The 16,093-nt window shown below is 38.2% G+C and overlaps 1 protein-coding gene across 5 annotated transcripts in view; it reads left to right on the forward strand.

The window, feature by feature from the left end:
- Positions 1-16,093, forward strand: part of kcnh7 (potassium channel, voltage gated eag related subfamily H, member 7) — a 47,016-nt gene that overhangs the window by 12,060 nt on the left and 18,863 nt on the right. For 2 of the 5 annotated variants that reach the window (XM_043241910.1, XM_043241911.1), the window contains exons 3-7: positions 4,241-4,396; positions 12,306-12,767; positions 14,970-14,990; positions 15,530-15,553; positions 15,813-16,027. In XM_043241910.1, coding sequence (XP_043097845.1) covers positions 4,241-4,396; positions 12,306-12,767; positions 14,970-14,990; positions 15,530-15,553; positions 15,813-16,027 — 878 coding nt within the window. The remainder of the gene's footprint in view (positions 1-4,240; positions 4,397-12,305; positions 12,768-14,969; positions 14,991-15,529; positions 15,554-15,812; positions 16,028-16,093) is intronic. The other 3 variants (XM_043241913.1, XM_043241912.1, XM_043241914.1) reach the window with 3 other exon arrangements.

Here is a 16,093-nt window from a genome sequence, read left to right on the forward strand (position 1 = left end):
CGTCAACTGCAGAAAGAGAGGAATAGATTACATTAAATTCGTTAGTACACTTTATCGGTATCATTCATTTTAAAACGTTGCAGTCCTGGATACCAATTAGTCTGTGTAGTGTTCCAGCTGTGTGGAAATACACAGAATATTGTGATAGGAAATACCTGTTCACCTAAATGCTGCATTACTGCACAAAACTCATACAGAACACACTCTGTCGTAGACTTTATCTAACAGAAATTCATGAATTTGTAGATTAGAGTTTGATTTGGGATAGATTTTTTTTTTGTTTATTAGTTGACAAGGGTGAACAGTTGGCACCAATGCAAACAACAGTTCCCACAACTCACTAAATCTAAATGTGTCTATCCTTCACAGCCCCATTTTATTCCAGTTTAATGAAACAGGATGTCTACAATGATTAATAGAGCAAAAAATTTTATTTCATCAGAACAGCTTTGAGGGTTTTGTCTGTTTGTTTTTTCAAAACTTTGCAGTCTGACAGAGGCTAAACACATTTTATTCCAACTCTAAAACTAGTAGATTTGGAGTTTCTGTTGATTTTAGTTATCACATCATTGATCAGTTATCATACACTGTTCTCAGCGTAGTTAATCAAATCACCGGTTAAAATATAAAGACAGCAATATTTTCATGTATAAACACTGTTCCAAACAAAATGACAAAATTAGCCTATAAATCATCATTAAAGTATACTGTTTTAAACCAACCTAAAGGGAAACTTAAACTTTCTCAAAGGCGAGCAATACAGTACAGTTTTAATTTTTTGTACTTAAAATTTTGCAGACCCTCCAGGAACTTGAAATTTGAAAAACATTGTGTCACTGTTGACATTACAGACTGATTTGATGTTAATCATCATTCATTTTGGCGCAAATGTGTACAGTATTTACTGTGATTTGCCTTTGAACAGAAATTCAAAAAACCCTGATTATAAAACCATGATTATATAAACCATGATATAAAATCTTGAAACTGATGTTCTTTGAATTGTCATTGTAGCTGCCATAATGATTTTTTTTGAGCTCTTTAAGTCCTTATTGTTGTTAGTTCCACGTGTGTGTGAGTGTTTGTGCATTATAGATGATCTGCAGGTGGTCATTGCAGAAGCTCTGTGGTGCGTGTGCACAGCTGCTAATAATATCACAGATTGACAGAGATACACTGGGCACACAAGACGAAAGCTACGATTTATTTATAGATCACATGGCCAAATAAAGCAGACAAACAAATGCTACTTCTTTCTTCTGTGTCTTTTTAATTGATATGTGATCGTTCAAACAAGTTCATTCTAAATTGAGCTGATTCTACAGGCTCACACGCAATGGCTGCTCCTGCAGGCTGGAATAATCGAACAGGGAGTTCTTGTCACGGTAAACTCTGTACTGCTCTCTGATTGTTGTTGAGATAATTCTCAATAAACTGACAAGAGTAACCATCAAAGCAGATGAACTCATCGTCCTGAAAGGGCAATCACACTGACAGCAGTTTGCAGAGACCTGAAGTTGCAGTTTCCATCTACATGAGTGACAGTGAGCACTGATGATGTGACACAGTTAAACAGAGATTTCACGTATAGAGTTTAGTAGGGACGTGCATCTCATAACTGAGGCTGATGCATAGCTAACTATACAGTACATTAAAGATTTATATGAAGCAGCTTCTGATGCTATAAAATAAGATTCACCCCTGTTAAAATACAGTGTGATTAAACACATTGTAATTTAATGCTATGTGATGCAAGTAAATATTGCTTTTATTTCTTTACTTCAGAAATCTTAAATTAACTCAACTGTCTTCTGACTTACAACACCTCAAGGCCTGTTTCTTAAAACAAGTTTACCAAAAAAGCCAGGCTTACTTCAGTTAATCCGACTCACTGTGAAATGCTTTGGTTTAATAAATTTAACACAACTTCAGTCACTGTGGCAACATGGGAAACTAACCTTGTCCGGAGCGGTCTAACTGTCAGGCTAAGCTGAGCTCTAACACTGACCAAAAGGGATGGAATGATATTATTGCTGACTCTCTCACACACTGTACTCTCATAGCCATGCAGCTTTTCTCTTTGTTTTTATGACAGCTGTACATTTTACCTTTTTTAGTTAACGGAACAGACAGCAGGACACTAGAACAGTACATTCTAAAATTACAATTTAAAGCATTAAAATCACTAAATTGGGAATAAACTGCTATAAGAAACAAACATTAATTCATTTGAGATTAGTAATTAGAAATATATTAGCTTTTAATTTAATTACAACAGTTCTTTAACAGTTACTGCAGTTGTAAACAGCCTTTTTTTAACACACACACATATATATATATATATATATATATATATATATATATATATATATATATATATATATATTATAAAATTGTACAAAGGCACATTTATTGCTACCATTTTATTGCACTTTGTCTGTTTACTGATGAAAAAAATACCTGTGACATGTCAGTTACGCACTGAGAAATATACCATTAACTTTTATGCAGATGCACAGAATAAATCAGTAAATCTTCCCTTCCCATCCCTAATGTATAGGATATAAAATATTACTTACCAGTCTTTTTCAATTTTTTACAAGGCATATGCAAACCTAAAACCTTTTTTTTTGCAAATATTGGAATGTTAATTCATTATTTAACGAAGAGTTAAAAGGGTTAGTTCACCGAAAAAAAAAATCAGGCAGTGTTTTACTTTGAAAGCATCCCAGGTGTATGTGACTTTCTTCATTCAGACTAATCCAATCAGACTTATATTAAAAACTGTTCAGGCCCCTCCATGCCTTTCCATTGGTCTAAATGAGTGTTTGCTGTATACACTTCGGAAGACACAAATCTGTAATAAAACATCCCTCACACAGCTCCAGGGGTTGAATAAAGACCTCCTGTAGCTAATCCATGCATTTTTGTAAAATAAATATACATATTTCAAACAAAATAAACACATTTTCTTACTTCTGCTGACTGTAGTATGCAGATGCAGTCTGCTACATGATTAGTGCAGAGAGACAACAAAACAAAAAGCTGGTCACTTGTAAAGAAAAATGACAGAGGATTTTGATATAAGCCAAGAGGAGACTGGTTTTCATTTGCTAAAGTAAGAAAAAGTTGTTTCCTTTGCTTGTACATTTCCCAGAAGCACACGTACAGTGCATATGGCTTACGACATCCAGCTGAACATCGTCAGCTTTCCACAGTCAGCAGAAGTGAGAAATATTACATTTGAAATATTTGTTCTTCAAAAATGCATGAATACGCTACAAAGAGGCCTTTATTCACTCCCCAGAGACATGTAAGAGATGTTTCTTTACATTTATGCATGTTTTATTTAACAAGTTTTGGACTGTTAAAGGGAAACCACTGGCCACTGCAATAATAGAGCTTAGAAGTGCCAAGACAAATATTTATATAACTCCGATTGGATTGGATGTTTTTGTGATTTTAAAATTTCTAGCATTTCGAGTTAAACTGGTTTAATATATTAATATTATCATTAAATTATATTAATAATAATATACTGACTGAAAAAAAAAATCATGTCATTCTGTGGCCCCCTTGGAAGTTATTTTAATGTCATATTTTAGAAATCTATAAATAATCTAGTTCCTTTAGAACACAGGATGTGTTTGTTAAAAAAAAAAGAAAAGAAAAGGAAAATACAAGGAAAGTGTTAGCAACTGTCTGTATTAAGCAGTGACAGTGTTTGTAATTTTGTTTGGTAACTCCAGTGCCAATGACACATTGCTGTAAGTCAGTTGCTTATATGAATGCTCTGAAAAATTTGTAAAGATTATAGTTATGACAGTGAGGATAATTGTGTCTTTAGACATGGAGGCCAATGGTTAATTAGCATTGTGCCCCAATAATAATCAACTCAAATCCACAGGTTTCTATAAAATGTAAAGACAAATTAGAATCATGGCTCTATTGTGCTTTTTCTCAAGGGTCGTCTTGCCCTATAGTTACCATGGCGACCCTCATCTTTGCCTGTCAGAAATGAATCCTGAACCTGTCAAACTGAATGAGCGTCAAAATCTAAACTGCATGTTTGTTTGTGTAGTAAAATAGCAAATGTAACCTGCTCTTATCAGTATTTATCAGTATGCTTATGCTAATTATGCTAATTAACAAGAAGAATCCTAATGAATCAGAGATCAACGGTTGGATTTGTTTTGCTATCTAAACCAAAAAATAATGAATAAATTGCTTTTGTCCACAGGATCAGACTTTCTGTGTGCGACACACATCATTCCGGTGAAGAACGAAGAGGGTGTTGTCATGATGTTCATCTTGAGTTTCGATTATGTGCTGAAAGAGGGCAGCGTGGATTCATTAGACCGACTCAACCACACCTCACCAGCCAGACAAGAACAAAGTGAGCCTCTACCTTTACTATTTTCTTTCTTAATCCCTCTTTTTTCTTATTTACATCAATGCAATTCATTCCCAGCATCCTCTTCCATCTTGTCTGCCAGATGAGAGAGACGAAGTGAACATTTCAAACAAATGGAGCGCGGTGGCTAAGAAAGAATAGATGGAGAGGTGTGCAGGAAAAAATATGGAGAAGGCAGAGGAAGAGAGAGAAAGGTTTTATTTGCTCCAGTTGCTCTGGCTCACCAGCACACACTGTCAAGACCAAACCCAGTCAGCCAGAAAGGAAATGAAGTGGGGGAAAATAATTTATGTGACACAGTGTTACAATTATTTGGATCCCTGAGGCCAGGTGCTGAACGGCGCTTCATTTATAGGATACCGTTCAGGAAAACTGCACTCACTAAATCTAACAGAGTGTGTGTGTGTGTGTGTGTGTGTGTGTGTGTGTGTGTGTGTGTGTGTGTGTGTGTGTGTGTGTGTGCACTTACTATAATTATGAAAGATGTTCTCAGAGACCTGTAAGCAATAAAACTGCTGCATTGCATTTTCTGCAAAATATGCTACTGCATCAGTTTACACACGTGAACACACACATACACACACTCTGCCTGATGTCCTCCTCTAACTCTTTATTGGAAAGTCACATCTGAACTATGAAATCCAATTAATATCCAATGCTAATACCGTCTCCTTGGTATCATAGCAACAGGGAATGTTTTGAAAAGGACATCTGCGTGTGTTCGTACTGTATGTGTGCGAGTTAGAGGCACTGTTTAGTCAGGGCTGCTATAAACCGATGATTTGCTATGGCAGTGCAGTCAGTGCTATGCTGAGACATACAACATGATGCTTTAAAAAAAACAACGTCCAAGCTGGGATGAATATAGATTTCCTAGATCTCGCTTCCTCTGAGAGCAAGACTGAGGGCTAAGTACATAGAAAGTGCATTGAACCAGTAAAGAGGAGACAAACAAGCTAGTAAAATGCATATGCTTTTCTATCCTGACTCTATCCTGTCAATGATTTATTAAGCTTTACTCTGATCAAAAATTGAAGGATGTCCCCCTCCAAAAAGCTTCTTTTGTGGGGTGCATTAGGTTGTTTTGACGAAGGAGTGATATAAATAGCCCAGTTTGGAGAGACTTTTAATTAATGCTGGCGTGATACTGAAACCCAAGGGAAGAGACAGACAGAGAGAAAAAGAGAAATCACACTGCAGAGATAAAAGATTCTAAATGTAAAATATGCTATAATGTTATAATGGTTTCAAGATTCTTTCTGATGTAAGCTAGATTCATAATTTTAAACAGCATTTTAATACTATTTATTAATAAGAAACTTTTACATTTAGGTAATGAAAAAGTAGAATACATGTTATTATTCCTATGGGTAAGAAGAAAAAAACTCTGTCATTCTGCAGATTCTGGAATACCCAAGTCCAAAATGTGTTAGAAACACTTTTATTAAGGTAATTTAAACAGTTCAGGCTGATTGCAACTATTTGTGTTGCATATCAAGTGTGAAGTGTGCCAGGTTAACAAAAATGTGATGCAAAGAGACTACTTGTTGAAGTAGAGAGCAGAGAAAAACTATATTGCAACCAAAAGTGCAGCATGGCATGATGCAATGTGGACGCGGAGGCTGAGTTTGAATCCATGTACGATCATTTATTAAAGGATAGGTAGCAAACAGGTACGAGAAGGCAGGCAAAAGGACAAAACCAATATATCAGTCCAATCAGGAAAACAAAGCAGAAGGGTAAATCCAAGAATCAGAGAAAACAGGCAAAATCATACTCAGGAACAGCAGGCAGTAGAAACAGAGAGAACGCTTGGTAAGGCAGGTAAACTGGCAATACTTCGCAATGAGTTCGTGGAGGGCCTTTGGTTATAAAGCCCACAAACAGGAAATGAGTGTAGAGGAAGCAGAGGGATTGAGCACAGCTTTTACTCAGGCGAGGGCTCCCTCTGCTGCTTAGGCATTACGGAACCCCCTCTCCTGGAGCTCTACATGGTCATCCTCGTGGTCGTGGAGCTGGCTGATCGGGTCAGGCTCTGTGGAACTCCTTGATGAGAGATGAGTCCAGAATGCCCCGGTTGGCTACCCATGATCTCTCCTCAGGTTCATAGCCCTCCCAGTCCACCAGATATTGGAGCTGACCCCCTCTTCGCCTTGAGTCCAGCAACTCATTCACCTGATAAGCGGGAGCCCCATCAATATCCAAAGGTGGTGGTGGTTCTTGAGCCTCATGGCCGGGGTCAGCATCCAGGTGGACCGGTTTGACAGGGGAGACATGAAACACGGAGAGATACGGTAGTTAGCAGGAAGCTCTAACTTGTAAGTGACCTCATTTATTTGTTCAAGAATCTTAAAAGGGCCAACATATCTTGGACTGAGCTTCCTGCTGGGTAGTCTTAACTTGATGTCTTTTATCAAGAGCCAGACCCGTTGCACTGGTTGGTAGGAAGGATGTGGGAGATGTTGTCTGGAACTCCTGTGTTCTTATGGCCCACTGGAGATGGACGTGTGCACTGTCCCACAACCTCTCACTACATCGAATCCAGTCATCCACAACTGAAACAGAAGAGGATTCACCAGACCACAGGAACAGAGGAGGTTGGAACCCCAGGACACATTGCAAGGTGGTGAAGCCTGTGGAAGTGTGCATAAGAGAGTTCTGGCAATATTCCGCCCAGGGTAGAAATTGTGACCATTGGTGTTGCTCTTGACTGCAATAAGTTCTTAAATATCTGCCGATTTTTTTATTCAGACGTTCCACTTGGCCCCTGGACTGGGGATGGTATCCTGATGTAGGATTAACGTTGATATCCAGTTGTTTACAGAAGGCTCTCCAAACTTGGGAGGTTAATTGTGTACCTTGATGACTGACGATGAGCAATGTACTCTGAAGACATTGTAGAATAAAGCCTGAATGGTTTTCATGGCTGTAGGAAGTCCTTTAAATGGTATAAGGCAACATGATTTGGAAAACCGATCAATGATGAAGTCATTGGAGGGAGGCAGATCGGTAACAAAGTCTATGGACTGACGAGACCAAGGGCATTGTGTGATGGGTAGTGGTTGGAATGGGTTCTGGGTTGAGATGGTCGGTGTGATGGTAATAACGCCTGGAGAGGGCATCGGCCTCACTATTTTTACTGCTGGGTCTATAGGTTACAGTGAACTGGAATTAAATGAAGAATTAGGACCAGCGGGCTTGGCATGGGTTCAGGCATTTAGTACTCTTAAAATACTCCAGGTTCTTGTGATCTGTGATGACTTGGAAGGGATGGACTGTCCCCTCTATCCAGTGTCACCATTCTTTGATGGCTGCCTTCATGGATAAAAGTTCATTTTGTTCTGCAGCAGTTAGCTTCCTTGAAAAGAACGCACATGGGTGTACGCACATTGCCTGATTGGCCAGATCTTTGTAAGAAGACTGCTCCTATTCTGCAGTGAGAAGCATACATTTCTACTACAAACGGTAAATCAGACTCAGGGTGTTTCAGAAAGGTGGCTGTAGTGAACTTCTGCTTTAGAGTGATAAAAGCTTGGTTGGCTTCCTCCGTCCACTTTAATTTGGCAGGTTTACCCAGGTGCTATAGTTACGGATGAAGCACAGATAGAAGTTAACAAAGCCCAAGAATCTCTGTAATTCCTTGACTGTGGAGGGTTGAGGCCATTCGGTTACCGCTTGGACCTTTAATTCATCCATCTTGACTCCGTTATGACTTATGTGGTAACCTAGAAATGAGGTTTGACGAACATGGAACTCACATTTCTCTGTCTTTATGTACAGCTGATTCTCCAACAATCTAGAAAGTACTGTTCTAACATGGTTGATATGTTTTGACTGTTTGGAATATATGAGAATGTCATCAATATAGGCGATCACAAACTAGTTGATGATGTCCTTGAAGATCTCGTTGATAAATGATTGAAAAACAGCAGGTGAGTTGGTGAGCCCATATGGCATAACTTAATATTCATAGTGACCCCTGTGTATAATAGTATAAATAGTGGCTTCCCATAGCTGTTCTAATGCAGAAGGTACTAGCAGAAGTGGTTAATGAAATTTAATGGTAACACTGTTCAGTCCTCTATAATCTATGCAGGGTCTCAATCTTCCATCTTTCTTTTCAACGAAGAAGAATCCTTCAGTGGCTAGAGATGTAGAAGGACAGATAAAAATGGAATTAAGGGCTTCTGTAATATTTTCCTGCATTGCTTGATTTTTGATTCTAGAAAGTGGGTAAAACTTTGCTCTTGGGAAGCATGTCGATTGCACAGTCCCCAAGTCGGTGTGGTGGTAGCTGTGTAGCCTTGGCCGTACTAAATACCTCTGAAAGATCATGGTAGCAGGAAGGGACATTTATCTGATTGTGAATTTCGGGACTTTCAATGCTGGTTGTGAGACAAATTTTAGTCTTTGTGGGGAAGCAGTGATCTCGACAGATCAGCTAGTCAGTTCAGAATCCACAATGTATAATATGATGAATTGTGGACGGAGCAGACCCACATTGAGTGTGAGAGGTTTTGTTTGATGGTTGATTCCTTCTCCTATTAGGGCCGTCATTGATGGACTTGATCTTGATAGGTGGTGTGCATGGTTGAGTGGGGATGTTAAATTTTGTGACAATGTTTCTATCAATCAGATTCAGCACTGCTCCTGAATTGATCACTGTCAATTACAGAGATAATGTGTCAGTTTTGAGATTGATGGGCAATGAGAATGTTCTGTTACTGAACAGTAAGAAGTGTTCAATATTCACCCTAGGCGTGGTTCGAGGATTGTGCGGGCACCCTAGGCTGCGATGGCCTGCAGCACCGCAGTAGAAGCATAAGTGATGTTGCCGGCGCCTCTCCCTCTCTACTTCAGGAGCCGTGAAACATTGAGTTGCATGGGTTCATCATCATGGCGAATTTTGACTCTTGCTGGCATGGGTGAATTATGTATATCCCCCCTACTGGTCTTATGTGGTTGTCAATCTTGATGGCCAAGTTAACAAACTCAGAAATGACAAATCTTCCCCTTTACATGCTAGTTCTGTTTGTAGATCGGCATTTACACTACGGTGAAACATAGCTTTTAAAGCGACATCATTTCAGCCACTTTGGGCTGTTAGCATCTTGAATTCAATGGCATACTTAGCCGCAGTTTGCTTGCCCTGGATGATGCTAATGATTAGCGTTGATTTATCCTTGCCGTCAGTGGAATATTCAAACACTTCCCAGGGTGGTTGAATGAAATAATGAAGCAAATACCTAAGCTGCAAATTCGAGTCCAAAACGACTGCAGCCCAATCAATTGCTCTGCCAGTTAACAATGTTATCAGAAAAGCACACTTCTTTTCCTATGATTCGAATTTGTCACCCTCATGATCAGAGTACACTCTGACTTGACATTGTTCAGCAGTGCCATCAAAATTATCAGGAAGATTGCATGAAGTTGATTGAAGTTTTGCAAGTTGTTCTTGGTAGCTCTTCAGTTACTCGCTCTAAAAGGTGAACGCTGCTTGCAGACTGGAAACTTTCGCTGGATTCATGGGAGGCAAATTACTCTGTAATGTGGACACAGAGGCTGAGTTTGAATCCATGTGTGGTCGTTTATTAAGAGCTAGGAAGTAAACGGGTACGAGAAGGCAGACAAAAGGTCAAAACCAGTATATCAGTCCAATCAGGCAAACAAAGCAGAAGGGTAAATCCAAGAATCGAAAAACAGGGAAAACAGGCAAAATCATACTCAGGAACAGCAGGTAGTAGAAACAGGGAGAATGCTTGGTTAGTCATACTTCGCAATAAGCTCATGGAAAGCCTTTGGTTATAAAGCCCACAAACAGGAAATGAGTGTAGAGGAAGCAGAGGAGTTGAGCATATCTAGTACTCAGGCGAGAGCTCCCTCTGCTGGTTAGGCGTTACACATGAATCTCATTTCACATATGAAGGCAGCAACATAAATGGCATTTTAATCTCAAGGGTTAGAAATAAAAGAATAGTTCACCAAAAAAATCATAATTTTATCATGTCACACTGTAGAACACTGCTGAGGCTGCTTGAGATGTTATTTCAACAACACAAACACAACAGAAACAGATGTCATGAGTTTTCCATGGATACAATAATGTTGTTGTATAAGGCATCAAGTGTTCATGAAGCTCTCCTACACTCAATGTTGTGGTATTTTCCAATAATATAATATTTGATAAAGCTGGTCTCACTGGTCCGTAAATAATTTAGCCGTATATTCTCTGTGGTTGATATAAGGCTCAGGTAATGAAATCCATGTGAAGTCCTGGGGCTGTCTTGCCCTCCAGAGGAGAAAGATAACAGAGAGAGACCTCATTTGATCCATGTCTCCTCTCGTCTTCTCCCTGAATTTCATTGATGCTGATGTCCCAGTTTTCCCTCCATCAGAGACATTTCTGCTTGTTTAACATTCAGGAACTTCTTGTTAAAGATTCACGGTGTGGCTGAAGAGGTTTTGCTGCAGAGACCCCATCTGTGTAACCTTGTTTGACGGCTTCTATAATGTTGCGATTTGCACCGTACATGAACTCCCTTATAAAGTATCTTTGGTTATCCTGGTGTTAGAAATAATCATGTCTGTTATACTTTCTATGTCTATGTCCATCAGCTCAAAGAAATCCGGAATGTGTCTCCCATATCTAATTGTGATCCAGATGACCAAAATGCATCTTAATACCAGGTGTCAACAGGGCCAAAGAGACTTTTGTTGTTGTGTTATGCAACACAGGTTCTTAATCTTTATAGATCCAGTGACTCCTATATAAAAAGATTTTCTTTGTAACACTTCATAACATCATCCATAAATAACATTATGTAACTTAATACAGTAATTATAGAACAGGTAACCTTATATTTATATCTTCTTACTGAAGCCCCTGGAGTACCGTCATGGACCATATTTTCAATATGGTGCTTCTTGGATAAGACAGAAGCTAATTCTGAACCAGTCAGCAAGAAAGGCTGCTCACACAAAATAAGCACATCCTATTAAGAAGGTGGAGGAGGACAGCTTCAGAAATGACCTCTTCAACTTAGGGGCAATGTCTGTTCACAGAAATTGATTTCCAGTGGAATTTTGTAAGAGCAATTTTTTATATTTACCTTCTTAAATGTATATGCGTTATCTTTTGTCAAATACCTAAAGCATTCAATGAATCAGAGTACTGATACCAATAAAGTCAAAACTAATGAAAATCATACACTGCAATAAGTCCAGTGGCACTATATATATTCCACCATATTTTTTTCCTTTAGGCTATTGACTTCAAATCATGCTTTTAAAAAAATCTAGACATTGCATTGGTTATTTTGTTATCACAGAAAATAGTGTTTTGAAATGGCATTGAGTTATATAAGTTTAATTAATACTGAACATAAATTAAATTGACTGCTCTTGCAAAAAAAATCTCCTAATGACTGAAGCTATTCGCATTTCAAAATTAATCTTTTACCTACATTCTATGTGCTGTTTCTTATTCATGAGTAAATATGCAAAAGTGCAGAATTCAGAATTCACAAAAAGTATCAATGTTCGTCAAACTGAAAGGTCTGACTAGAAGTTGAATTCATACTGCCTGCTTAGTAATGTGCAATGCTGCAAAAATATGCATAAAAATGATTTGATGGATATCTAAATTTAATGCCACAGTCGACAGTCATAATTAGTTTATTAGTATCTCATTATCTTGAAATTGACACATTTTTGTTCATTTTGGTTGCTTTTTTTACCCTAGTAAGTTCAGGGTTTAAGACTTCTTTACCCTAGTAAATTTTACTTTAACCTTACCATTTTATGCAGTATACAGTAATGAAATCATGCCTCCTCCTCCTGAAATCATCTTACCTCCTTTGAACCCTTACTGTGTCCTCTTTTTTTTTTCTAGAAAAAGGACGTTTCTTCCGTTTTCGTCTGCCTGCACCACTGAGCATGCTGGGAGTGAGTAAGCAATCCCTTCCTCAGGAAGACCCGGACGAGGTGACCATCCATTCGGCTGACCCGAATGAGAAACGCTCTTCCTGCTCGTCATCTGTTTCTCTTTCCCTTTCTCCACGTGAGCTCCATCCACCTACCGGCGAGAGCTGTAGCCCCTCCTATGGAAATGACACCTGGGCTCTGATTGGCCAGAATTATCTGGGGTCATGCTCACCTATCTCAGGGCCACAGGATCACTCATCTCCAAGGGGCACCTGGGAGCGGGTGGAGCCCCAGGAGCCTTTGCCAACTGCATCCAGGAGAGCATCACGGGCCAGTATGTGCACATTTAGGAGAGTATCATCTACACAAGATTTAGAAGGACTCAGTACACAGACGCAGAGGACATACCGTGATCGTCATGCTAGCGAAGGTATACAAATACATCTAAATAAATTAGCATAACTTTTTAAGAAGAATTATATGACTGCTATTGGTTGTGTCGAAAGGAATAGTCTAACTAAAAAGTGTCTCACCCTTAGGCCATCCATTATGTAGATGACTTTTTGCCATTGAACAGAATTGGGGAAATTTTGCATTACATAACTTGCTCAAAGATGAAAAAGCTTGCATCAAAATGTTTTGGACTGTTTTTCTACTTGTAAATAGTGCATGATCTATGCATATATCTCTCCTCATTCAGACAAATTGACTTTACTGAAGAAAAAATTATTATGGGTATCTGGGTATTGTATTGTAGATAGAAGAAAATGCAAACTGTGTGTGTTGCTTTAAAAGAGCAACCAAACATTTGTTTTGTGTGTTACTATCTTTTGGTAATTTATATTATTAGTATTTTTCCAGTGTTCAATCTTAGGATGTGTGGTTTAAAGGGCAGTTTGTCTTCATGAGTCAGAGATAAGACAATATCTCCAAGTTTTTTAACAGGGCGTTTTTGGGAAGCAGCGATTTTTCATTACTATTGCTTGTGGAATAATAACACATGTGCTAGTCAGACAAAGTCAGAGCATTGAAACAAGCACAAGACTATTCAAGATACTAAACATTTTTATCATCATTACTTCATCTCCTGCTTCTGTGCTTCTGATATTTTTGGCATGGAGACATGATCTTACAGATTTTTTTAATATTACAAACTCATAACTTTTCGAGTCACAGTAAGTTAATTGATGGACTGAAGTGCGCATTATTGCAATGTTTTAATCAGCAGTTTGACCCCATCCACTGCAGAATAAACTTTCTGAGCAAGCGATGTAATGCTACATTTCTCCTAATCTGTTCGAAAGAAGAAACAAACTCATTTATAAATTGGATGGCCTGAGGATGAAATACACCTTTGCCAGATTTTCTCTTTTGTGTGAGCTATTTCTTCAAAGTGACTCAGTTTAGTAAAAATGTCCTGCTTTACTTATGTCATTATAATATGGTTAACAATTTGTGTTATTTCAGAAATGTTACGATATTATATGAGGCACTACATATAAATAGGGCAGGCTATTTCCTAGCTTGAAAATAATACTTAAGTATGGGTTCAAAGACACTTTTACATAGTATCTAGCCAAAAATATACATGAGTGGATATAAGGTTTCTATATTTAACTGTGCTTAAATATTTAAAAGTAAAAAGTAATCTTTTTTCTTAGCCCTTGACTTGACTGATGCAATCAAGAGACAGGGCAGATTTTCTCATTAAAATGAGTAATTTTCTCAATGGCGTGACTTTGTAAAGCTCTAGGACACAGCAGATGTTAAACTGCGACCTATATCTTGAAATGTGTTACCTGAAATTGCTAAGCATTAAATTCAGCTGCAGCTGAGTTTATAGTTGTTTGGCACTAGGATATAGTTTTTAATGGACTGATCATGTTTGCATTCCAGTCACATTTTTCTCCAGTGATAGCTATAACACAATTAAAAATTGTTGTGATTACAGAGAGATGTCTTTACAAGGACGAATGACTATAGGTTTGGATTTGGTGTTATTTGTTCGTTTAGTAAGACAGAAAAATATAATATAGTATAATATAATAATAATATATAATGTGTAGATTATAGATTCCCATTGTGATAGGCAATAAAATATAGTAGATTTTACATTCATTAAATTGTATGGTAAGAAATGTATTGTTTATTGTGACTTTAATATGCAAAGGGTTAGCTTGTTAAATATAAGTGCATTTGCATATCATATCAAAAGTAACATTGAGTTCAAGGAAACTGTCAAGATTTTTTATTTAATTTGTTCTCAAGGTTGTTTATTGACCAAGCGGTTTATTATACTTGGAAGAAGATATCTTACAAACCATCTCACAATTTACAGCATTATTAAGCACAAGTACAATTTTTATGATCTTCATCTAATATAAAATATTACCGGAATATAAATTCACCCAAAAACATTTATGCCTGTACTCCCCCCCCACCTAAATGCTTTATTGTTTTTACAAGCTGTCTTTTCTTCTGAGTAACGTTTAGATTCTGCTAATCTTTTTTTTAATTTACTTTCACATATTGTCCTTTCACACAGTTTAATAGATCTCACTTATCACTGACTGCCTTTCACTGTCTTTCTCTCCTTTCACTCCTGTCCATCCGTGATCTATTGCTTTCTCAGATAATGGGCGTAGTATCAAAGGTAACAGAGCTGTTACTCAGCACATGCTTGCCTGCCTGCCTGTGTAAAGCATGTTCAGGCTTACACTGAATGCTCCTGAAACAAAACAAATTGACAATCAAAAAATGCTGAAAAATAAGTGTGAATGTGCCAGAGGACAGAGGAGAGATTTGCATGCATGATTCCTCACGTTACGTGAAAGTGCATGGGACAGAAAACCACTTGCTCGTATTGTTTGAGCCGATATTTAAGAATTAAGTTTGAGCTTCTGCAGCTTCTGTCTTTCTTTACTTCCTCTCCCTTTCTTCAAAATCTTCTACTGAACCTACATGGGTGCTCAACCCCTCAGGTTGAAGTTAATGCGTATCCACAGTAGAATGGATTCTTTAGATTGTTGTAGCGTTCAAGACTGTGTGGATCATTTCAGTTCAGTGACCTGTTTATGACGAGTTCTTGAGATGATACCAGATTCTCTTGACCTTTGACTTCTTAACTTTTCAAAAGTGAAATCATTCTTTGCTCCCCTTCCCCCTCTCTTTCGCTCTCTTCTCATTGGCTAGTGTCGCGCTCTTGGATGGCTGGGGGTATGGCTAGAGCTTCACTTCTTTGATTTTAACTGTTGTCATGTCTCTGTCGTCTGTTCGTCTACTGTCTTTGTATCTTGTGTTTGCAGTTGACTCAAATGTTGTTGTTGGTGGTGGTGATGCTGATTTTATTGTCATCTGGAAACAGATTTTTAAAACGGTGTTGATGTCACTGTTAAAGTAACTTCTGCTAGAATGCTATTTTTTAGTAGCGAGAGAGCTGTATCTTGCTCATAATTTGTGTGTTTATTTGCCTTAGGACCATTTAATCAGATCAAGTCCAGCATTTTGGGTTCCACATCTGACTCAAACCTCACTAAGTACAGCACCATCAACAAGATCCCTCTGATCACTCTCAACTTCTCAGAGACCAACAATGACAAGCGGGCATCATCTCCGCACTCCTCAGAGAAAACCATCATTGCACCAAAGGTCAAAGATCGAACACACAACGTTACGGAGAAGGTCACACAGGTGAGAGATGGACATTAAATTATGAAAGCATTCATTTAGTAATCTACATGCAGCAACCAAATAGCG

Source organism: Puntigrus tetrazona, chromosome 6, assembly GCF_018831695.1.
Source record: "Puntigrus tetrazona isolate hp1 chromosome 6, ASM1883169v1, whole genome shotgun sequence".
Taxonomy (NCBI): Eukaryota; Metazoa; Chordata; class Actinopteri; order Cypriniformes; family Cyprinidae; genus Puntigrus; species Puntigrus tetrazona.